Source organism: Rhodofomes roseus (genome assembly GCF_022264815.1).
Source record: "Rhodofomes roseus strain CIRM-BRFM 1785 chromosome Unknown C8Q71scaffold_31, whole genome shotgun sequence".
NCBI lineage: Eukaryota > Fungi > Basidiomycota > Agaricomycetes > Polyporales > Fomitopsidaceae > Rhodofomes > Rhodofomes roseus.
The window spans coordinates 271859-293108 of record NW_025952987.1 but is presented as its reverse complement, the minus strand read 5'-3'; the positions used below and the strand labels follow the sequence as shown (position 1 = coordinate 293108).

Sequence of the window (21250 nt, the reverse complement as noted above, 5' to 3'; positions counted from 1 at the left end):
GAAGATACTTTTAGACATGGCATCGCATTTCGCTGGCTCACGAGTCGTTTTGAAACGTTCGCATGGCGGCAACGTTTGCCCATAGCCACTTACAGGCGTTTTGACAAAAGGTTTGACTCGATTTCCGACTTGGGCGAGTTACTCACCTTCGATGCCAGTGCGGCCTGGGGCCAAATCAGCCTCCCCTAGGCAGACCCTAAAGAAGGTGAGTGCAAACGCGTGCGAGCAAGCGAGCTGACTGTGGGCAAAGGACGCGACGACGTGCAGCACAACACACGCGCCGACCGCGAGCGCACGGCTACTGTGTGCAAACACCGCCCGCGGCGGCGGGCGAACCTTGGCCACGCCGCTACCGGCGCGATGGCAGGCGAGCAGGTGGTCAGTGGACGGACAAGGCACGCGGACGGGTGAGTAGCTAATTGGATGGGCAGGAGAATGGGCAGACGGGTAGGCGACAGCACATATAATATCAGTCTTAGATGGAGGAAAAACTGAGGAGGCAGAACAGCTGGAGGCGCGAGGCCATGAGGCCGACTCCCGAAGGGAACAGGCCGAATGGCTCAAGTATGAGTCACAATTGCTACTAGTACTCAGAGTTCTGTTTGCAGCGAGGGCAACGATTGGTATCTTGAATAAGACTTGCAAACCCATCACTTCACGGCTGAATGGCCTTTGAATTCTGCACTACCTACTGACACATGATACTGCGATGAACTCCAGTCCGTAGCGGAGCACGGGCATACTGCTGGTTGTCAGTACAAGACTAGGTCGCATCCTCATCTGCTACCTGCGAGATAATCTCAACAATCCGAGTAAACCAGCCACTGATGAGACCATAGCTCGTATGGCGTGCGTCCCACTTGAACTGAAGGTTCAGCCTGTCGTCGAATGTATACAACAGGAAGTTCGCGACCTGCGGGTCGACCTTCCCTGCCAAAATCTGGTCCAGGATGCGGATCTCCGCGCTGTGACTCGCCGTCCCGTTCGTAGTACCGTCTGCATGAGCTTTCTGGATAGGATAGCGGATAGGCAGGACGTTCTTGAGGTTGCCCATGCTGCTCATGTATGGTACGATGGGCCTGCCGGCCTTTTGAGCCATGTAGTTTTCGATGGCGATCGCACCATAGAAGCGAGAGAAGTGCCAGAAGTAGGGCGAGTTCACGAATGTGTCGCTTCGCTCCTTGTATTGTCGCGCTGCGTCCCAGAACGCGTCACTTCCGGCGGACTCCAATGCAGCAGCGCGGGGGACGGATATCACAACGGGGTACATCAGGAGGCGGGTGGCCGTCTCCATCTCTCCGTTGCTCGTCACGCGGGGTATCTTGGTGTTCGTGTCCAATGCCGAGGAAAACTCGAAGTAGTAGGAGTCTTCGTCGCTGGAACCCTCATTCAAGTGTGCTGCTCCGGGGCGCTGTACGGAGGCGAAGGCGCCGGCGACGCTCGCAAGATGGGTAATCGTGACGCCCTGCGCCTTGCAGGCCTTCAGGATGCGTGTAGTGTCGTCCACCGACCACGTCTGACGCACGAAATGGGGTTGGGAGTTGTCCTCCGAGATGTGGCCGTCAGGGACAATGCCGGACAGCGGCTGGCGAAGCTTGTTAGCATGGTGTAGCATAAGGGTCCGTAGAAGCTCACCTTGCTCCTGAACTTGACGAGATCATCGAACGCAGCCTTCGCTTTCGCGAGTTCGCTCGGGGCGGTGTCGCTCATGTCAGGGTAGATATCGCCCAAGGACGGGGGGATCCCGACAATCGGCGTCTTCCCAGCGAAGTGCGCCGCGAGCTCACGCTGCGCGCGCCCAGGGGTGGCGAGCAGCTCCAGCATGCAGCGAACGAGGTTCAACCGGCACCGGCCGTCGGTGATGAAGTGTGGCGTCATGAAGCCCAGAATGTACTTCCCAGAGCGCGGATCAATGTCGCGCCCCCAGTAGAGGGAGCATGTCCCGTTACGCAGATCGAGCGCATCCTCGGGCTTCACGGAGAACCAGTGATCGTGGAGGGCTGACGTGGATGTGCCCTGGTCATGGAACGCGTGAAACTCGATCTGAGCTCTAGCCTCGCGAAGGGCGTGCGCCTGAGTAAGGGGGGAGGTGTATACGAGCTCCGGGAGCTGCGTGGTGCTGTACACGACCTTGGACGCGAGAAGGGGGTGACGCAGGCGGAGTGCGGCACAGGCCTGCACGACTTCGTCGTCGGTGATGGTGTGTTCACCAGAGCAGGCAAGAGGAACGATGGAGAACGAGTCGGTGTATCCGCGCGGGCCACGGACGAGGATATAACCCAGTTCGTCGATCCCCACTGGCCTGCTGAAGGTCGTCGTGGATTCACGGAGGTGTACGTACGGGGGCTTTCCGTCGGCGGGGAACAGCGATTGTAGTCGAGTGGATTCCTCGGGAGCTGAAGCCATTGCTGCAGGTGCGCGTGCTTGTGGGGGAAGCAGAGTCAAAGCTGAATGGAAGGCGGTCTTATAGCGAGAGCCTGACAGCGCATTCCGGGTGTTCATCATATCGCATCCTCGGGCATACAACAAACCGATCTTGAACGCGCGCTTCTTTCTATGATAGCAGGAATATCAGACCTCCCAGGAAGTGTCCACCTATGTAATCTCACATACCTCAACCTCCGGAAACTGGTATAAAGCGGCGATAGGCCATTGATACCATCTACCTATTCCGCAGGCTTTCATATAACCTTATCCTACAGTGAGGACACAACATGCAAAGCCTTGAGCGGCTAACCTGTTTTGCGAGGATGGTTCACGCGTAGCTTGAAACTACGGATATCGATTTAGCTTCATGAAACGGTCGCATCTCTACGTACGTGTCTTGCGATGCGGCAGGCTGATGAGGAATGGTAGATCGAGTCGTCCGGAAGGTTGATTGAAGGGTAATGACCGCGCGCATCTCGCTACCCAGCTCGGGATGATATACACTATCAGGAAGCCTGCAGATGCGAAAATAGCGGCATACAGCGGCGAGGATGAGACGAAGAACGTACAATCGTGGGGCCGCGAGGCATTCAGATCCACCCGCGTTTACTCCAGAGACCTCTGGGTTATACATCGCTGTAGTGAGAGTAAGCCGGCAGTGCGCTGCTGAACTCGCACTGCCAGTGCTTGAGCTAAGACAAGCCAGGTACTCTCACAGTGATGCATTCGGCTTCGAGGCAGCGCTAGTCTATTTGATGATCGACTGTTTGAGTTTGAGTTCGAGAAGCCTTGCTATATAGATAAGTCACAGTTCTTTATCCGCCAGCCATCGCTTCGTCACAACAGGGACTCTGCGGGCTTATCGTAGGGAACCTGGGAAGGTATCAGGAAACTTTAATCGACAGCCTTCCGTCGAGAGACAACGGCACGCACCATATGCTCAGCACCATACTTTGTAGCGAACGTCAGAGAACCTGCACTCCTCGTCAGACCAGCGGCGGTACCGTCAACTTGAACTGTCCACTCCTTCAGCGGTTCCTTGACGAATGCCTCTTGCCCCGTCCACTGCAGATCATGCAGCATGCGATCGTTGCCGACCCGCAATAGACACGCCCGCTCGTACAAGATCATGGACCCAAGGACCAATTCCCGGAGTTTGAATGAGACAAACGAGGAGCAACCGAGGTGGTCCGCGTCAACTTGTCTAACCAGGAAGTTTGCAATCTCCGTATGAGCTGTCTCACTTCTCGGATCCGAAGGATATTGTTCCCTGCCCTCGACCGTGTCGCTGTCCGATATGCAGCATGCTCCGTCGGGCACGAGCTTCATTGCCAGTCCCCGTTCATCCAAAAGTATCTAGACGAGCTCGGGATTCGACGTGGACATGAAGGTGCAGCCCACCGTTGTCTCGTGTGCGTGCCCCTCTGTTCCCGGAGTTGGAGGGAATCTTCCTTCCTTCCGCCGCACTGCATGGAGCAGGCTCAGTTTCTGCGGTTTATCAGGAGATGTCTGTAGTGGGATCCAGCGATGCGCGCTAAGGCGACTGAGCTGTGCCAAGACCCATGTTCCTGCTTCGTGTTTGCGAAGTCGAAGTCGGAGGAGAGGTCTGTAACCTCACGGATCTCGTCTGTCTCGCTCACCTCTTAATCATTGACGGACAATAAATTTCGTCAGACAGCATGATTCCATGTTAACAACCCCACGTAAACCACGCCAGGACCATACAATGTCGACAGCGTACGTGATTCGTGACATGGACAACTAGCAACCTCTCCGGCGACATGCACAGCTTCAGTGCATTTTTCGGACGCCGCATCTCCATGTTCCTCGTGAAGGACTCGGGTTCGTATCGATAGGACGATTGCATGATATGGGCCCAGCAGGGCCTGAAGTGGACGCGGACACCGACCCACGGCGTAGAAGACTCGACTACGACCGCTCACATAGGCTTCGCGGGTAGCTGGGTAAGGAGGATGCCGTAGCGCTTTTTGATAGTCACCCGATGGCGTGAAAACTTGTCATCGGGCGAGAATCGTGCTGGAGGAGCACGACCTCAGTCTGCAGTCGAGGGCGAAGGGGGAGACACCAACCTGGATGTGCGGACTTGGTGATCTTGCCAGAGTCCGTGATTTTCTACGCAAGAGTTCAAGCACAGAAGACATGTGATGGAGAAAGCAGACATACCTTCAAAGTGTAGATCCTGCCGCCATTGTCATCGAGCGTGTACATGAGATGCATGGTGGTCGTCGGAGGCCAAAGGTGGGCGCTTCGTCAAAATTGCCGTGGTGGAAAATGAGCCAACCCCGATATGGAGATGTATGGCGGAAATTAAATCGGATTGGTAAAATATGGATCCGTGTAGGTCCACCGCGCCGAAGCCCGGAGCGGGGAGACCAAGCCAGGAGCACGCCTCAACTGCCCTGTTGGTCTCCGTCTCCATCGTCGACGAATCGTACCTACCGGTCGACCTCGCAGTGTCCCGTGCGTCGCATCTACCACCTCAGGTGCAATGCGAGCGTTGTACGCAGAGTGGGCGATTGCCGGGAGGGTGAGTCAGGCCGGCGTTTCGGACTGGCGAGGACATTACGGGCAGCTGCTGACCCGCACGGCGCGCGCATCCGCCTGCACCCGCTCAATCATGGCGAGGTGACAAACGCCCAGCCACGCCCGCCCAACGTTCCCCTCCTTATATCTCCCGCCCCGCCTGCGCCCAACGCAGTCCGCTCCATCCAGCCTAGCCTCCTGATCACGCCGCACAACCGCCGCAGGGATGGTCAAGACTACCAAAATAATCACGGCCCCCGCACCCGAGACCGAGATAGGTCCGGTGCGAAACTACACGGAGGAGCAGCAGGCCATGATCAGGGCGTTGCGCGAGGTCCGTCCTCCGTCCGTCCTCCTGCTCTCACCCACTCACTGCCGTTCGCACCCACAGTATGCCGATACGCTCCTCCTCCCCGAATCCGACCCGTATCACGAGTGGGAGCTTCGGTGGCTGAACAAGTGGGACACTATCCCGCGCTACATGCGTGCCGCGAAGTGGAACTTTGAGGACGGCAAGAAGCGCATCAAGGGCACGCTCGAGTGGCGGCGCGAGTTCAAGCCGGACCTTATACCCCCCGATGAGGTTCAGATTGAGGCGGAAACTGGCAAGATGTCAGTACTCCTTCCAATTACCACCCTTCCATCCGCGAGCTCAAGTTTTTGTGACTGCCCAGTACCCTCAATGGCTTCGACAACCAAGGGCGGCCCATCATCTACATGCGCCCGGGGCTCGAGAACACCGAAACATCGCCGCGACAGCTACGGCACCTTGTCTGGTGGCTTGAGCGCGCAAAGGACATGATGCCCCTAGGGCAAGACTCGCTCGTCATCATCGTCGACTACAAGTCGACCACGCTCCGGACGAACCCGTCTATCAGCATCGCGCGCAAGGTGCTCACGATCCTCCAGCAGCACTACGTCGAGACGCTCGGCCGCGCGCTCGTCGTCAACCTCCCCATGCTCCTCAACTTCTTCTATAAGGGCATCAGCCCGTTCCTCGACCCCGTCACGCGCGACAAGATGCGCTTTAACCCGGACCTGACCGAGCTCATACCGCCCTCGCAGCTCGACGCGGACTTTGGGGGAGACTACGAGTGGGAGTTTGAGCCGAAGAGCTATTGGGAGCAGATCGTCGAGTGAGTTGTCATTCCATTCGTGAGAACCACTCAGTCTGACTGTAGTTCATTGTCAGGCATTGTGGAATTGCCCCCGATGGTACCCGTGTGAACAAGGAAGTTGACCCAGCACGAGAAACAGACGAGGTAGAAGACAAGCTCGCAGACCTGCAAATAGAAACGTCTGACGCAAGTGATACGACGCCCGAACCGGAACAGCGCTCACATACAGTGGAGGACGATGGTATCCTGTACGTCACGTCTGACGGAACAATGCGCCGCTTTGGCTCACATCCTGACAGACAGCGAGAGGACGACGCCAAAGCCATTTCAGAGATCGCAGCTGCAGCATAATGACATCGCATTACTCACCGCACCTCACTCGCCCATGCTGGCTAACACACTTGCAGTCGTCCCGTATCCAGATGACAACCCGATGTATCATAGATGCTACAATCTATCATATACTCACCTAACGTATTAGATACTGTCTCACCCTGCACTTCTTGTTCAATCGAGTCTGTGTATCCTGCTCGCCGGCAGGCATAACTAAACTGCAAGACGTCATTATAGCCTACATCACCACATCATGGAAGAGATAGAACAATAAGGAGAGAGAGAGAGCGGACTATGCGAGGGAAGGAGATGGTGCTCGAGGGGTCGTCTGAACCAGGGTACGTAGGATGAAAGGATAGGGAGCAGCAGGGCCTGACGACAAACCGATGTAAGTATATGCGGGGGTATTTATCAATGAGGATGCAGAATAAGATATGTCTCAAAGTAACAAGAGGGAGAGCGTAAATACACCGCCTGCCACTCTAGTAGTGGCAGTGGTCAGACGAAGAGCAAAGAGCGTGAGTCTTGTGGCATGCGGGAAGAGAAAGGGAGGATGTCGATATCTTACGAAGGAGCGAGGGATGTTTAATGTAGACACCTGAACGACAAATGGTGAATCCGGAGACCGTATGAAACCCGCGGTCGGTGATCTAGTAGCCCGATAAGGGTCATCGTCCGCTCTGCAGCCAGGATGCGAGGCAACCCAAGGGATGACGAGTGAAGAAGCATAAACGATGGAAGTCAACGCACGCGCTATGCAGGTTTTGAGCCCGCCTTCCAACTCGACGGCGGCAGGGGCGGCACCTGCTCCCGCTTCGCGCTGCTCACAGGTCCCGGCGGGCCCGTCCTCGTCCTCGGGCGTGGCCCGGGGCGCTGCGGCACGCTGCCAGTCTGGACGCTGTTGGAGCTTGCAGACCGCGGAGGCATGCCCGGCTGCTGCGAGCCATACGTCGGCCCGCGGAACATCGACGTGCGCTCGCCCGCGGACGGGTCGCCGTACGCGCTGCGTGAGCCCCAGCCCTGGCCCCGCGTGTTCGTGCCGAGCTCGCTCCCTGCGACGCTCCCCGCGTACATCGACTGTGCGCTCGACGGGAAGCCGCCCATCATCCCTGGCCACGGCATGTTCATGTTCCCCATTGGGCTCATCCCAGGCATGCCCATGCCATACCCCATCGGTGTCATGGGCGCAGACCCGACGCCGAACGTGCTTGCGCGCCCGCCGCCGCCATTGAGCATGCTCGTCGCCGCGGTGGAGCCGCGCTCCCATTCTTCTTCGGCGGCCGCCATCGCCTGCTGCACGACTGCCATCTGGTATGCGTGCTTCGCGAACATCATGGCTTGCTGGTGGGCCGCGAGGAACGACGGGTCTGCGTTTGGCGGGACGGGCGTGAACATGAACTGCTGTGGGTTCATCATGGGAGCCTGTGGATTTGACCAGGGCATCGGAGAGGAGAGCGTGTTCATGTTCATGGGGCCTGTCGGTGGTACGCCCATCATGTTGTTCATCATGCTCATCCGCGGAGGCATGTTGTCCATCGGACGATCGTCATCGTCATCATGGTCAGTAGGAGGCCGACCATTGACGATTTTCCCGAGCTATACATGCATGTCAGCAAAGGCAAACAGCGCCCAGTGGTACCGAACTCACCTCTAAAGCCGCCATCGCTTCACTTCTTCTCCGCTGCCTCCTCCTATTCTCAGCTGTAGTCGTATCCTCAACGCTCTCCTCCTTCTTCTCCTCGCGATTACGATCACGATCACGGTCAGCGCGGCCCCTCTGGGCCTCCACCTCCGCGAACGTCAGACTGGAGCTCTTGCGATGCCCTCTCCGTACCGCCGCCGCACTCGCCCCAGGGCCTGCACCCTGCGCCCTCTCCTTCTCCCTCGCACGCTCCCGCGAGAAACTCAGTTCGCTCCCATCCTGAGGCGTAATTGGCGTCCGACCGCTGCTCGACTCGCCGGTCGAGCTCGCGGGGCTATATCCGCGTACACCACCCGCAAACGGCCTCACAGGCGGCATATTGACCAGTGTGCTTGGACTCGCGAGTCCTGAGCCATCCCTCTGTGTCTCTATCGTCCGTGCCCGTGCGCGCTGCTGGGCGCTTGTCGTCGCAGGTGGGATTGCCGACCTGGGAGCCGACGCGGATGCAGACGTAGACGCACTCGTCTGGGAGGACTCCGACGATGTCGACACGGGCAGGTTCACGACCTGGCGCGGGCGCACAGGCTTCGGCGCGGCGGTCATGGTCGCGGTCGCGGTCGGCTCCTTGATCGTCTGCAGCGTCGGCATCTGCTCCATCGTTTGCGAGCGACGACGGGCGCGCGACGGGGCGGTGGAATTTGATGACGCGGATGCGGGCGAGGCACGGCCTGTATCTGTGGCGACCGCGGGGCCTGCGAGCAGGCCTCCGCCCGTGAACCCTTTCGAGGACGACAGGATGTGGTCGGGGATGAGGGGCTGTTGGCGCATGGAAGGGGAGGAGTTCGTCCGCGATTCTGATCGAGGTCGCGACTCTGGGCGAGGTAGTGAATCTGTTGGGGACCGAAGCTCGGTGGGAGATTGTGTCTGCGGCTGGTTTGTGATGGTGGCTGGTGAGGGTGTGCGCGCTGCCATGAGCCTGGCTTGTGCAGTCGTGAGCGGAGGGCTAGTAGACTGTCCAGGAGGCGACAGTTCGGTTCGCGTTGCACCGAAGTGGACGTGCGAAGCTAGGCTCATCTGCGATGCTGGACGCGATGTGACGCTAAACGCAGGAGGTGGAGAGCGTTCACGGATGTGGGTAGGGACGATGGGCTTTAGATCCGAGAAATCCTGGTAACCAGTGCTCTCAAACGTATTCGAGGCGGAATACGACCGGCCGTTCGGCTTAGTCTTGGTGGGGGAGCTCGAAGGCATGGGGACCGTAGAGGTGGGCGATAACTCCGTCACGATAGCTTCGACTGGCAAAGTCTGGCTGCGCTTGGGCTGTGTCGGAGGACCTGGTGAGCGTCCGCGGTCAGTAGTAGCCTTCTCCGCCTCGTCAGGGCTGACAAGTGTATTTGAACGGCCGTTAGAGACGCTCGCCGCTAGTCGCGCTAGACGGTCATTGAGACTCGGTTTCGCGTTAGCAGGCGACGGGGACGCCTTCTCCCTCTCCGGTTCCTTTGGTGTCTCCTGCACTTCGGTGACCGTGACGTTCTCCTTGTCGCCTTCCTTGTCCTTCGCCTTCTCCGCCTCCGTGACCTTCACCTTCTCCGCTTCCTTGTCCTTCGCTTCCTGCGAGGCAGTCCTCGGCATTAGCAAGGGTGTCTTGTCGGTTACCAAAGGCGGAAGACTCGGCGGGGCAAGTCCAGAGATGTCGATGAGGGGTTTCGGGAGCATGCGCGCGCGAGACACGTTCGTCGCCGCCGTGGCAGTGGACGTCCCGCTTCCCGTCCGCCTGTGCCCCAGGAGCTTGCTCGCGAGCGGCGCATCGTCAGAATCCGTGTCAGAATCCGAATCGGACGACGTCGAGTCGCTGTCACTGTCAACCACCTTCTGCGGCTTCTTGTGCGCTACGCCTGCATCCGGACGCGGACATAGCAAATTGGCGAATCATGAGATCGAGCGAGAACCTGATTAAGTGAAAGCACTGACCACCACTGTTCGCGTTCTGCGCTGCGAACATCGTAGAAGCGCGCTGAGCCGCCGCATTTGGCATAAGCGCAGATGTCGACTGTGACGCGCGTGCGCGGCTGTATAGACTGCCGCGGTCACTCGCGTTGCTTTGAGCGGAAGGCGATGCCCTCATTCGAGGTGGCGTTGGCTTCGCGCGATGGCCTAGCTCGGACGAGCCCTTGCCCACCGAGCGTGGGGTGATTGTGCCAGTTGGCCCATGACGTTTCGGACGCAGCGTAGACGAGCCCGCGGATACATCATCGTCCCCTTCCGAGTCTGACTCTGATGAGGTCGAGTCGGAGGCTGGTGATGTCGGCTTGGAGAGACGGAAGGAAGGCGGTGGTGGCGGTGGTGGTGATGGCGATGCCATACCCTGCGTGAACGACGACGGTGGACGCAGGAATGGTGATCCATCTCCTCGGAGGTCGACAGAGGATGGCGAGGGAGAGTTTGCAGCACTGCGCCGTGCTGCCATCTCTCGGAAAGCTGCCACAGATATTCGTTGTGAGGAATCCTGGGAAGCCACACTGTTCCCTCTCGGCCGGACGGGCGGAGTGAGACCTGAGGTAGAAAGTGATGATGGCGGGCGTGGGGGGATATCCGTGGGACTTGGCGAGACGGGGCGAACATGCCTGAACGACTTCAAGTTAAAGGACTCATCTGGGCTTATGGGCGAAGCATCCGGCGGAGATGGCTTCGACTTTTTGCGCTCGCGATGCGCCCAGGCGAACATCCCTTTCGGTTTCTTCGCGTTGGGCGCCGACGACGTCCGACTTGCATTGTCCAAGTCCTGCCGGGAGCTCCCAGGCTCGCTGCCTGTGGTCGTGGGTAATGATCGTGTCGACAGTGCACCGTACGAGGCAAACAGATCTGACCGAGAAGGTGGAGGGCTTAGTGAATCGTGGCCCGACTCAGACTTGGAGCTGGGGAAGCGAGGCTTCGGGAGGCCGGAGGGTGGAGGGCGTAAATACCCATTGTCATCGGTCTGGTGGGATGCCTTGCTCTTTTTGGCACCGAAGCCCAGCATGAGTTTGCTCGACGATGCGCTGCTAGGTCCGCCGTAGACAGCGTGGCCGTTGCGGTTGGATGGCTGCGCAGAGGTGGAGGCGAAGTCGGCGTTGACCGACTGGGTGTCGGAGACAGACGCGTCGATGCTGGCCTTGGCTTCGCTGGAAGCGTCCGGGGGAGGCTTGTGCTTGTCGCGTCTGGAGAAGAGGCCGAAGACGGCCATGGTGGGGATAGAAAAGCAGGAGAGAGCCCGCTGCGAGCGTGGGTGGGGGCCCCGTAGCTGAGGCTGCAGACAGAGTCCGCGGACGCGCAGATGCAAGTCGGAGTCGCGATGACCGCTTTGTGTCGCTGTGTTTGGCTGCGTGCCCCCCGAGCCGAGGCCTGTCTCCGCCCTCCCCTCCTCGTCCTTTGCTCTCGGCTTGCTGCTCACCATGTGCTGCTCGTCGTCGCCACACACGCTCGCTACCGGCCAGCGCACGTCTCGTCCGCGTTGGTCCGTCGCGCCCAGTAGACAGCGCTCGACCCAACTCGCTGCGGTACGCACGTTCATACATATAGCGGCGAATTCACCCCGGAAGCTGCTCTCTTTCCCTCTTGGCTTCCCAGGACCGCCCATTTTAGAGTTGGGCCACAATCCACGCCGTCCGTGCGACAGGCCCGTAGCCTCATATGAGACATGATGCCGCCACAGTTCTCACTCATGCAAGGATTCTCTTCGGGTTCTTTCCTGTTCGCTACACGTTGCAATCCTCGAGGTCACCATCACCCGTTCGTCTCCTATCGTACTGCATCCACGCGGTCACTTCTCCGCTTGGGCAATGCTATACAAGGCTTGCGCTGCGCGACGCAATGGTTCGACATCAGCCAACGCAATTCGGAGACATGGTCCTCTCTTCAGCGCTTCGACTGAAGGCCCATGTTCATCGCAAGTCCATCGTGTCGTACAGCAAGGCCGAATCGAGTTGCAACTTGGAGCGGCATAGCGACCGCTTCGATCACGGCGCACGCCGTCTCGCCCCTCCGCAAGTAGAAGCCGAACGTCTTATGAACCTTGCCGTGCTATAAGTAGGACCGGTGTGTCCGCCATCTCCTGCTTCCCCCTCTGATACGCTCTTGGCCTGCGAAATCCGCTGCGATTATGATCTTTTTGCTGCCCGGAAGCTCACCCTGTCTGGCGTTCCATATGCTCCTGCTCTGCACGCCGTAATCGACGGATCCTTCACGCCCCGGCGGTGCACGAACGAAGGCTCCGCCCGACTGGTACCTGCGCTGCCTGTTAGCGTCTTGCTCGATCCGATGTGCCGAGCGCTCCAGGGTCTCTGTCAAGTCCTCGACAACAGCCATCGACGACACCAGGGATCACACTGGTACGATAGTTCCGTCATAGCCCTTCAACTCGAGTCCCCGAACGGCTCTGATACTACGCTCTGTGCTGCATAATGGTTCCTTACTGCGATCTCAGTTGCCGACATGACACATGACGGTCTGTGAGAACCCTGTGCTATGCAAATTCTCCGGGCACCCACACGCACCATCGTCACCTCTGCCATCCTCGGTACCCTAACGACTCTCCGTATTGGCTCCCGCATTGCTCACCGAGCGTGCAGGTCACTCGCTGCACATGACTTGCTAGTCAGCGCGTCGCTCGCCCAGCGTTTTATGCAGAAGAACGCGTCGGGGGCTCGTCTGGTCGGTCTTCGTCGCCAGCTCGCCGCGTACCACCCTCCCTCGCCCCAGACCATCTGTTTTGTGCTGCCCGCCGTTCGTACTACTTATCGTGGATCGGCGCCCGCTTGGCAGGTCACTGGACGGACCTCGAGGAACTCCGCCGCGGCCAGGACGGTTCCACCGCGTCCCCATCCGCTTGCCTCTCGTACTGGCCTCTCTTCCTCTCGCACGACAAGCGCTGTTCTATAAAAACGGAGCATAGCCCCGCTCATCTGTGCGAAGCCGGGGTCGCTCATGCAGCCGGGTGGACCTTGCTGCTTCGGGAGGGGACTGCCGTCACGGTATGTCCTATACTTTGTTCTCAGTTCGATCGATGGCTGCTGGCTTCGTGTATGTGATAACCCCTGGAGGCAGTGGCTTGCTATCCGCGCCGCGCTGCTGCAGACGTGCTGGAGCTCCTGCCACCGAGCACACGCTGTACGTGGCTACAGTCGCGTCTGTGGCGACGCGTTTTGAACCGCGTCTGTATCACGTGGGTTCGATGACCGAAGGCCGAACCTGCGCATGACCGAGCAGCTCATCGATGCAGACGACGTCATCGTCGCAGATCGCAGCAGAGTCGACGAGGATGCTCAAGAAGGTATGCAGCCTCACAGACAATGTCGTCCATCGTCACATAGAGTCGATCTGTTGTTACAATACGCTGTGGATACAAACTTTACGCTACTAGTGATAACGATAATCGCGGCGCGGAAGGCAAGGCGGGGTCGACGGGGGCCGCAATGCTGATTATGGCTGCAGCTGCTCATGCGTTCGCCGCGGCCTCAGTAATGAGGCTCTGCAATGTGCGTGGTCAGAGACACCCCAGAGAGGTACGAGGTACTGCAGTACGTACCTGGAGAGCACCAGGGTTCGCGCCAACGAGCTCCTTGACCTTCTGGCCGCTCTTGAAGACCGTGAAGGTGGGCATCTGGTAGTGATCGTGTCAGACCGCCCGAAGGCCGTGGATAGTTGTCGTGGACCACGTACCGCACGGATGCCAACCTCCTGGGCAACTTCGCCCTGCTCGTCTACATCGACCTTGTAGAAATCGGCCCCGGGGAACTGCTCGGCGAGTTTCTCGAAGATGGGCGAGATCTGCTTGCACGGGCCGCACCACGTCGCCCAGAAGTCGAACACGGAGGGCTTGTCGCGGCTAATCTGGGGATCGCGAACGATGCGTCAGTCCGCGCTCGCACCCAACATCGCGCCGGGCTCGCGCAGACGGCGAAGCACTGATACTCACGATTTCCTGGAATTGGGCCAGGGAGCTGATGACGGTGACGGGCATGTCGGGGCTGGATGGGGGTACTGCGGTGTGGAGGGTTGGGTAGTGAGGTGAGTGGACACAGTGGCCTGGTACAGAAAGTTTTGGGAGGACGATTGGCTTTATAGGGACCCGGCGCGCGCGGTGCAGTGGTACACGATCGGATCGCGCCATTCGTCACGTGTGGCTTACAGATGATTGGCTGGCGATCCAGATTCGGTGCGACGCCCGACGCTGCGCCCAACGCGCCGACGGCTTGCTTGGTCAGCCCCGCCTCGCCGTCATGCATGACCTTCCCGCATCGCCCGTCGCGTCGCGTACGTCGAAGAAAACGTGAACTGGCTTGCAAAGCGCACGCAAGCTCACCTCAGCGGATGTGTAAGTTGGAACACGTACGGAACATGACATCGTCTGTGTGGTCCCGGATGGCTATCCACGGCAGATCCACGGTTACACATGTATTGAACATGCCACGATTGGCCGTGTTTTCCGCGGTGCGCGATGGCTAGAGCCTTCTAGGCAGTGATGGTATTTGATCCACGGAGTAAGTAGCGCCATACGGCGTATGTACAGTACGTGCCAAATGCGCGAGATATGCATCTCGTATAACTCACCCTTTCTCCCACTTCTATCGTCTAGATGCTTGAGCTCCGACAGCAATCACACCATGCAATCTACTCCAGGTGCGAATGAATTCATGTCTAAGTACGAGAATATCCAATACCTGACGATGTTATGTATCAAGAGAACTATGTCTGTTCAAACATGTATCGCACCCGTGCGCCGATAGTGACTCGGAGGAAGCAGTGATCGAGAAGCTCAATAGGCGTACTATTGGACATGTACCGCGAGGCCGGTCATCCTCGAACTACGTTTGTGGTGACTCGTGAATGCAGTTCTTCCGCATATTTTGGGCCAGTGGCAATCAGCAACAACTCTTCCCATGAGTCCTTGCATGCAGGCGTCCAGTGCTAGTGTATCAAGCCACGGCGCAAGGCATCCAAACTCAGATATGCTCATCCAGCCTGAGCACGATATATCCGAGTGGTTTGTAGATGATCGAGACCGCACAGTGTCCAATGTCGTGACTGACATCGCAGTCGGAAGGAATAAACGCTTCATACAACTCGGGTGACTAGTATGATAGCAGGTACAACGTTAACGTTATCTGAGGGTAGCGGTGCGATTACATGTATTCGTCTACTTCGAGTACTCCGACGTCAGCACCTTGTAGGTAGCACCCCGTTCGAGGTTCATATAGTGCGACGAGGCCTGGTCCTTTAGTTCAAACTCCAGGTTGTTGACACTCGGGCACTGCAGAACGCCAGCTTTGTGAAGCCTGCGTATGGCTTCCCTGAACCAGATGCGGCAGGTGAACTGCTGTCCCTGGTCTGCCGGAAGTGTCTCCATGGGTATCGTGCTGAGCAGACGATCGAGGTACTCGATCGTAAGATTGTTCAGTTGTGCTACCAGTCAAATGATCAACGGTACGTTTACATACGCGTGCTAGAAACCTACTCACCTATCTTGACAACCACGCAGGCCGTTCTGGAAGTAACGACTGTGTGCGGCGTATGCTCGTACCGCCAGCCGTTGCTGTCCTCGGTAGCATGGAATTTCTCGCAAACTGTATCGTTCAACGGGACCATGACGGTCCAGTGGAATGTCCCATCTCGTCGGCTGAAGAGACCAGCGTAAATTCCGCCGATGGGGATAGTCGGACCGTTGGGCATACTGTAAGCTTTGTGCCAAATATGAGTCTGAGCGGTGCGCATATACTGGAGAGTTACTAGTAACTCACCTTTATGACGGGGCGTATTTGCGAAGACAGTCCTGTTGGATGAAGGCTGGCACGGCGCATTAGCATATTTATATGGCTACGGAGCCTGTGGGGAAAGTAATCGGTTGACCTGAGTCCCATGTCCTAGGACTAAGCATTACGACACGCACTCTGTAGAAGACGATGGGCGCCCCAGAAGTGCAGAAGAGATCCTCAATGGAGTCAAAGTGTCAACACATATTCATCTGAGAAGTTCGTACCAAGATGAAAGGCCACTCGTGCACTTTCGTCATCCGTTTCCTCTTCATCTAGAGCCAGGATTGTATTTTCTACCGTTCACTACGCGAAGGCAACCTCCATAGACTGCGTCAGAGAAGCTCATCTCTGCGATATCGAGAATAAAACGTGCAGCGTGACCGTGATTTCCGAATAGAGTTGTGCCAGACTCCAGTCCGGCTACGAGTCAGATCCTGAGAACCATAACTCTCTCAATTACTCATTCTCGTCTGTTGAGGTGAAGCCCATTTGGTCCTAGGAGACGTACATAGCAGTCAGCATTCAATTTCTAACATCACTTGGAGATAATTACTCGAAGTCGTACACAATTCCAACTCCGTGCGCATCATTGCGGTTTGATTGGCAATGTACTACACAATTGGCCAATGGCATGTACTTACCGGCTATGATGCGTTCCTTGCCCTGAGGCACCACCGGATGGTTTACGGCAGGCGGGCATTCGCTGTATTCAGGCAAAGAAAGATCAATGGTATTATGTCTCAACGTACTACTCCTCGACTCGGATTGAGTTGCTGTTATACGCACGAAAAAGTCGAGATGCGATGCCACTGCAAACTTGCTATGAGTGTATGCTGTGACATCAATCCGATGTGCGATCTTGGGTAACTTACGTGATAGCACCAGCAAAAGGTCATGAGCACCAAATGAACACACGAAGTCAAGGAAAGCCGGCCGTCCGGACTCGGACTCTGTCTCAGCGTCGTACTGGAGCCTGCGGGAGCCCAAGGCGAAGGCATGATATATTGATACTGTATATGAGCGCTTGCAGTGAGCTATCCTACGTAATCAGCGCGCGCGGGCGCTGCCCGGCCTGCTCGGGCATGGAATTCTGGTGGGGAACGAAACATGTGCGTGTATGTACGACTTCTGCGGCCACGGAACAGAATGCTGACTCACTGTTACTTTCCGACCTCTTCTTCCGACCGGGCTACGTAACGGCGCTGTACTTACCAATACTGTGTGTCTGGGCATCGAAGTGCGCGGGGGCCAGTTTGGAAAGTGTCCGAAGTCCTGGCTAGATTCAAGGTATGTCGCGCGCGTCCATGCTAATACGAGCTTCCTGCACACTCAAATTGAAGTAGGCTGCTCGGATACCCGTGTCGTACCAAACACAGCTGCGGGACATGATATTGTGAGTACCCATCGGAAGTAGCGAGAGACACGGTGATAACATGGACGACACACCAAGGCCCCGCTTCCTTTGGGCAGTTTGGCTGCGCATGCCCGATGCCCTGAGGCTCTCAGCGTATAAGCTGCTCCTTTGGATAGGCAAGAAACTGTATGACAGAGGCTCGGCATATACTCAGCGTGTGCCGTTCGACCTGTTCATCAAATACGGGAGTGGAGTACGCAGGACCGAGGCTGCTGCCACCGACTACGTCGCGAAGCATACGTCGATCCCTGTGCCAAGGGTCCTCGATACCTTGCAAGATTCGAGGGGCCACACCCTGATATTGATGACGAGGCTGCCTGGTTTACCTTTCGGCCTACACTATCAAATTCAAGACCTGACCCCCACAGAAGCGTCGGCGTTTGAAGCCACACTAAAGGATTGGTTGTCGCAGCTTCGTGCGCTTCCTGCCCCTTCGGAGGTGGTGTGCGCTTTTGACGGTTCACCTTGTCGCTCCAATTCCGTGATGCACGATCGAGACTTTGGACCATTCTCGACCCAACACGAGTTTCACGAATTCCTCTACACTCAGATACCGCGCCGTTTCCACGACGACCTCCGGAAGAAGGCTACCATGTCGCATACAAAAGACCATCGCATCGTCCTGACACATGGAGACCTTCATCCCAACAATATCCTGATGCACGACCGCCAGTTATCGGGCTTCGTAGATTGGGAATGTGCAGGATGGTTCCCGGAGTATTGGGAGTACGCCGATGCGGTCGAGACTCGTCCCAATTACAAGGCCTGGTGTGACATCTTCCATCGGATCTTTCCTCAGTACAAGCAAGAACTCGAGGTGGAGGGGGCGTTTCGGAAGGTGGCGAATCCTTGGTAACAACAGTGAGTCATTAGCGGTGATCGTTCGAAAGTGGCTCCTGATACAACACCAGCCTGGGTGTTCAATCTCGGTGTACCGTTCCGTACGCACCTCATCCGTCTTGAGGATGATTGTTGTTGTATAGGTGGATACCGTATCGTCGACGACATAGTTTGCTGTTTGGGTGTCTCCCGTTACCGTGTCCAAATGTATCTGGCTCTAATTGCGTTTTCCCAACGCTGCAAAGCTTAGTTGCGACCCAACTTCGCGCGGTTGTGTCGAGGCGACAACTGTCCGAGAACCCTCACTGCAGTCGGCGGGACCGCAGCGCCTTGCTGTCAGCTCCAAAAGATACGGCCGCCCCAGGACCCTTATTACCAACTGCATCGAAAGGCTCTACTAGGGCATACCCCTCTCAATTTGACTGGCTTTCATTTGGTCGCGTCCCAGTTCCCGACGTAACAGCTATTTGTTGACCATGCCAATCACAAGTAATCAGGAACTCTGAGCACCAAAAAGAATTTCGCGTCTCACCCTACCATCCCAATATCACTGACAACCGTCACACTGTTCGCATGCGCTTGGCCTTGATTGCGAGCGCGGAGTTGAACGATTCTCGTGTAAAACAGTGCCAACCCGTTTCGAGGTGTCTTCGTGCAGCAGTTCGCTAGACGTCCACTGGACTGACCTGTGTACACGTAAGTTGGGTACACGTGAAACGATCGCGAACGGACGTACTAGTAGTAAGGCGCTTCGCCACATCGAGTATCAGTATTTTAAACGCAGCATCCACGGATAGCCCCTCGACGGCCTCAGCATCTCAACTTCAACATCCAACTCTGTCCAGCAACAGGTAGCAAAACGTGAATGAAAGAGAACCTTCCTTACTCAATTTCGATTTGACCATAGCACTGTGTTGCCGCAGATTCACCATGTCGAATTGTTTTACTCCGAACACGATATACGCAGCGCTGTATAGGCGCATGGATAGCCGGTACCACTGGGCCATGATCCTTGCAGAAGGGCCTGAAAATGGTTACAAGTTACACGCCACCAACATTCCCGACCCTGCGGAATGGCATTACGAGCGGGAGGTCTACTCAATCGACAACGAGAGGAAACCTCTGGTGCTAATGGCCAAGATAGGTGAGGACGTACTTAGTTACATCGACATGGCGCGACTACTGAACAGAGATCTGGTAGGCTGCGTACCTGCAGATATGTCAATCGCAGAAGCCGAGAGTATCTTAGGAGAGATACCCATGGAGACGCCACAGCCCGATTCTCCACATCCGTTTACGTGCCGTATATGGTTCCGCGAAGGTATCCGAAGGTTGTCCGCCGCGGGACTGATGCAATGCGTGTCCGTCAATGCTCTGGAATACGAGCTGGTGGATATAGCGGACGACCATTCCAACCTTGTGGCACTGGGGTTACGTCCCTGGAAGTTACACGAGGAGATTCGGAGTGTTCATTAGTTCATTCAAGACGACGAGCATAGTTTGGCAAATGTATTTTTTTTTTTTTTTTTTTTTTTTTTTTTTGGATGGCCATTCCAGGTCATAACAACTAACAATTGGTCAGCTTTATGAACCCGGCCGTTCAGCGGGTCTCCCCGCCATGTATTCCAGGGCAAAATGCTATTTACGCACGATCTAGTCAGATCAGTGTGGGGCTCTATCATTCTGCGACGGTCTTCTTAGGACCGCCGTGTTAATACCCACTAAAACCCAGTTAAGTGCTGTCCAGTCGTCTGGCAGTGCCAGTTCGTCTTGGAGCGTGTTCTGCCATGTGTCATGGTATGACACGGAGGCCCCGTATTTTTACTTTGTTTTATCCTATTTTTGCTCATTTTCTATGGACTTGTACAATACCCTGTACGGTAGACTTCGCCTGGAACGGCTTTCTGACTAGCCACGTGACACATCACGTGCTAGGGTTTGTCTTGTGACTCGTTCATCATGTGGCCTTGCTTATGTAATTTATCATGTGCCCTGCGGCAGCGCCTAGCCACCTGACTCGTTCTGACTCGTTCTGACTCATACGTACACATGACCTCAGTTCTCGGATCCAGCGTAGGTAGACCTGCCCTCAACCTAGCCAGTATATATAGGGTCCTGTACGCTGCCTAGCACTCCAGCTCGTCCTCTTGGAGTTGCTAGGTAAGCACTTCACATTGTACTAAGTAGAGTGCAATGTAACTAACTTGGAGTTGCTAGCATTGCGTTCGACGCTGTTAGACTGTTGTTGACTTCGGTCCAACACCTTGAGGTCAAGTGTTTCTGTTCCCAGTTCTGTTTCTAGTCGCGTCAGACCTAGCTCCGCGACATTAGGACGAGCTCCTACATCTTCTTACCTGACACGCCGCAGTTGGCCGCGTCGTCACCTAAACCCTTAGCATAGTACAGAACTCCTAGCGTTGGTACCCCGTGCGCACGCGCATAGTAGTCACACGGAAACGTAAGCGCTTGGGTTACATCCCTGAGCCCTGCATCTGGACACGGCCCTACCATAGGCTATAGGTCGGGTGTAGATTTACGTGGAAGTCTTGGTCTTCTAGACCTTGGGAGGCTGTGAAAAGCGGCAATCGGAAGCCAAGGTTAGCGCCACAGAACTCGTGTTTCTGTAGGCAGACAGGCGCAATAGGTCGAGGAGACTGAGCGTATCCAAGGCAGTCAGCTTAGCTACGTTGCGTGAGCTGTCGAAGCGGTTCCTGGAACCTGCGGGCTATACCGTAACAGGCATAAAGCAGCCAGCGGATTTCTGTCGAGTACGTACGCTTGTGCTCTAAGAATCCTGTGATAGGATAAGGGTCCTCGGGGTCCCTCACATAGAAGTGTTAGATAGCCTTAATCCCAAAGAGACGTGATACGGGGGTTAGGCCTACGGCGTCTCCAAAGGAAGCAGGTTGTCCAATATTTCTGACACCCTGGATTGCGACGGTCTTCGGCACGTTTACGACGTCCAAGACAACGAGGATACATACGTAACCCTCGCCGGCAAACTATTTGCGTGCAAAACCCACCCCTGCCCGAACAGGTATACCAACACCTATCGACGCAGTACCCGATACGTGGAGTGCACTCCCGAGAACGCAAACCTCGAAGAAGAATCGGACCTCAGCGAAGAAGTAGCTGAATCCTC

General features: G+C 56.5%; 9 protein-coding genes across 9 annotated transcripts; 3 read left to right on the top strand and 6 right to left on the bottom strand.

Annotated features, from left to right (window-relative positions):
• Positions 1 to 111: 111 nt before the first annotated feature.
• C8Q71DRAFT_786095 (uncharacterized protein) lies at positions 112 to 653 on the bottom strand (the record flags this gene model as incomplete). The annotated part of the gene is made up of 1 exon (XM_047925113.1): positions 112 to 653. A coding segment is annotated over one exon (515 nt), but the record flags the coding sequence as incomplete, so codon positions are not given.
• A 110-nt stretch (positions 654 to 763) lies between these two features.
• C8Q71DRAFT_862512 (uncharacterized protein) lies at positions 764 to 2406 on the bottom strand (the record flags this gene model as incomplete). Its single annotated transcript, XM_047928038.1, has 2 exons — positions 764 to 1585; positions 1636 to 2406. The coding sequence occupies 2 exons, from the start codon at positions 2404 to 2406 to the stop codon at positions 764 to 766; spliced, it is 1593 nt and encodes a 530-aa protein (XP_047773807.1).
• Positions 2407 to 4092: 1686 nt separating this feature from the next.
• C8Q71DRAFT_786089 (Nop10p-domain-containing protein) lies at positions 4093 to 4687 on the bottom strand. The gene is made up of 3 exons (XM_047925112.1): positions 4612 to 4687; positions 4518 to 4560; positions 4093 to 4464 (listed from the first exon to the last, which is right to left on the bottom strand). The coding sequence occupies exons 1-3, from the start codon at positions 4663 to 4665 to the stop codon at positions 4367 to 4369; spliced, it is 195 nt and encodes a 64-aa protein (XP_047773806.1). The 5' UTR covers positions 4666 to 4687; the 3' UTR covers positions 4093 to 4366.
• Positions 4688 to 5080: 393 nt separating this feature from the next.
• C8Q71DRAFT_786086 (CRAL-TRIO domain-containing protein) lies at positions 5081 to 6577 on the top strand. Its single transcript, XM_047925111.1, has 5 exons — positions 5081 to 5305; positions 5363 to 5583; positions 5646 to 6107; positions 6164 to 6337; positions 6389 to 6577. The coding sequence occupies exons 1-5, from the start codon at positions 5198 to 5200 to the stop codon at positions 6438 to 6440; spliced, it is 1017 nt and encodes a 338-aa protein (XP_047773805.1). The 5' UTR covers positions 5081 to 5197; the 3' UTR covers positions 6441 to 6577.
• Positions 6578 to 7175: 598 nt separating this feature from the next.
• Positions 7176 to 11287, bottom strand: C8Q71DRAFT_862509 (uncharacterized protein; the record flags this gene model as incomplete). The annotated part of the gene is made up of 3 exons (XM_047928037.1): positions 7176 to 8018; positions 8071 to 9959; positions 10036 to 11287. The coding sequence occupies 3 exons, from the start codon at positions 11285 to 11287 to the stop codon at positions 7176 to 7178; spliced, it is 3984 nt and encodes a 1327-aa protein (XP_047773804.1).
• A 2250-nt stretch (positions 11288 to 13537) lies between these two features.
• On the bottom strand, positions 13538 to 14062 carry C8Q71DRAFT_862508 (putative thioredoxin; the record flags this gene model as incomplete). Its single annotated transcript, XM_047928036.1, has 4 exons — positions 13538 to 13570; positions 13628 to 13702; positions 13762 to 13932; positions 14018 to 14062. The coding sequence occupies 4 exons, from the start codon at positions 14060 to 14062 to the stop codon at positions 13538 to 13540; spliced, it is 324 nt and encodes a 107-aa protein (XP_047773803.1).
• A 1061-nt stretch (positions 14063 to 15123) lies between these two features.
• Positions 15124 to 16105, bottom strand: C8Q71DRAFT_368342 (uncharacterized protein). The gene is made up of 4 exons (XM_047918115.1): positions 15989 to 16105; positions 15840 to 15924; positions 15561 to 15779; positions 15124 to 15504 (listed from the first exon to the last, which is right to left on the bottom strand). The coding sequence occupies exons 3-4, from the start codon at positions 15769 to 15771 to the stop codon at positions 15239 to 15241; spliced, it is 477 nt and encodes a 158-aa protein (XP_047773802.1). The 5' UTR covers positions 15772 to 15779; positions 15840 to 15924; positions 15989 to 16105; the 3' UTR covers positions 15124 to 15238.
• Positions 16106 to 16973: 868 nt separating this feature from the next.
• On the top strand, positions 16974 to 18426 carry C8Q71DRAFT_817551 (kinase-like domain-containing protein). Its single transcript, XM_047926133.1, has 2 exons — positions 16974 to 17247; positions 17305 to 18426. The coding sequence occupies exons 1-2, from the start codon at positions 17240 to 17242 to the stop codon at positions 18122 to 18124; spliced, it is 828 nt and encodes a 275-aa protein (XP_047773801.1). The 5' UTR covers positions 16974 to 17239; the 3' UTR covers positions 18125 to 18426.
• A 460-nt stretch (positions 18427 to 18886) lies between these two features.
• Positions 18887 to 19643, top strand: C8Q71DRAFT_786059 (uncharacterized protein). Its single transcript, XM_047925110.1, has 2 exons — positions 18887 to 19252; positions 19310 to 19643. Exons 1-2 carry the CDS (start codon positions 19039 to 19041, stop codon positions 19582 to 19584), a joined length of 489 nt encoding a protein of 162 aa, XP_047773800.1. The 5' UTR covers positions 18887 to 19038; the 3' UTR covers positions 19585 to 19643.
• Positions 19644 to 21250: the final 1607 nt, after the last annotated feature.

Bases quoted from the DNA above. Each gene is read 5' to 3' on its own strand.
- C8Q71DRAFT_786089 (XM_047925112.1), bottom strand. From the start codon at position 4,665: ATGCATCTCATGTACACGCTCGATGACAATGGCGGCAGGATCTACACT. The intron at 4,561-4,611 runs GTATGTCTGCTT...ACTCTTGCGTAG, and splicing joins GCAGGATCTACACTTTGAAG to AAAATCACGGACTCTGGCAA. The intron at 4,465-4,517 runs GTTGGTGTCTCC...GTGCTCCTCCAG, and splicing joins CACCAAGTCCGCACATCCAG to CACGATTCTCGCCCGATGAC.
- C8Q71DRAFT_786086 (XM_047925111.1), top strand. From the start codon at position 5,198: ATGGTCAAGACTACCAAAATAATCACGGCCCCCGCACCCGAGACCGAG. The intron at 5,306-5,362 runs GTCCGTCCTCCG...TCGCACCCACAG, and splicing joins TGATCAGGGCGTTGCGCGAG to TATGCCGATACGCTCCTCCT. The intron at 6,108-6,163 runs GTGAGTTGTCAT...GTTCATTGTCAG, and splicing joins TATTGGGAGCAGATCGTCGA to GCATTGTGGAATTGCCCCCG.
- C8Q71DRAFT_368342 (XM_047918115.1), bottom strand. From the start codon at position 15,771: ATGCCCAACGGTCCGACTATCCCCATCGGCGGAATTTACGCTGGTCTC. The intron at 15,505-15,560 runs GTGAGTAGGTTT...TTTGACTGGTAG, and splicing joins CTGCGTGGTTGTCAAGATAG to CACAACTGAACAATCTTACG.
- C8Q71DRAFT_786059 (XM_047925110.1), top strand. From the start codon at position 19,039: ATGTCGAATTGTTTTACTCCGAACACGATATACGCAGCGCTGTATAGG. The intron at 19,253-19,309 runs GTGAGGACGTAC...GAGATCTGGTAG, and splicing joins GGTGCTAATGGCCAAGATAG to GCTGCGTACCTGCAGATATG.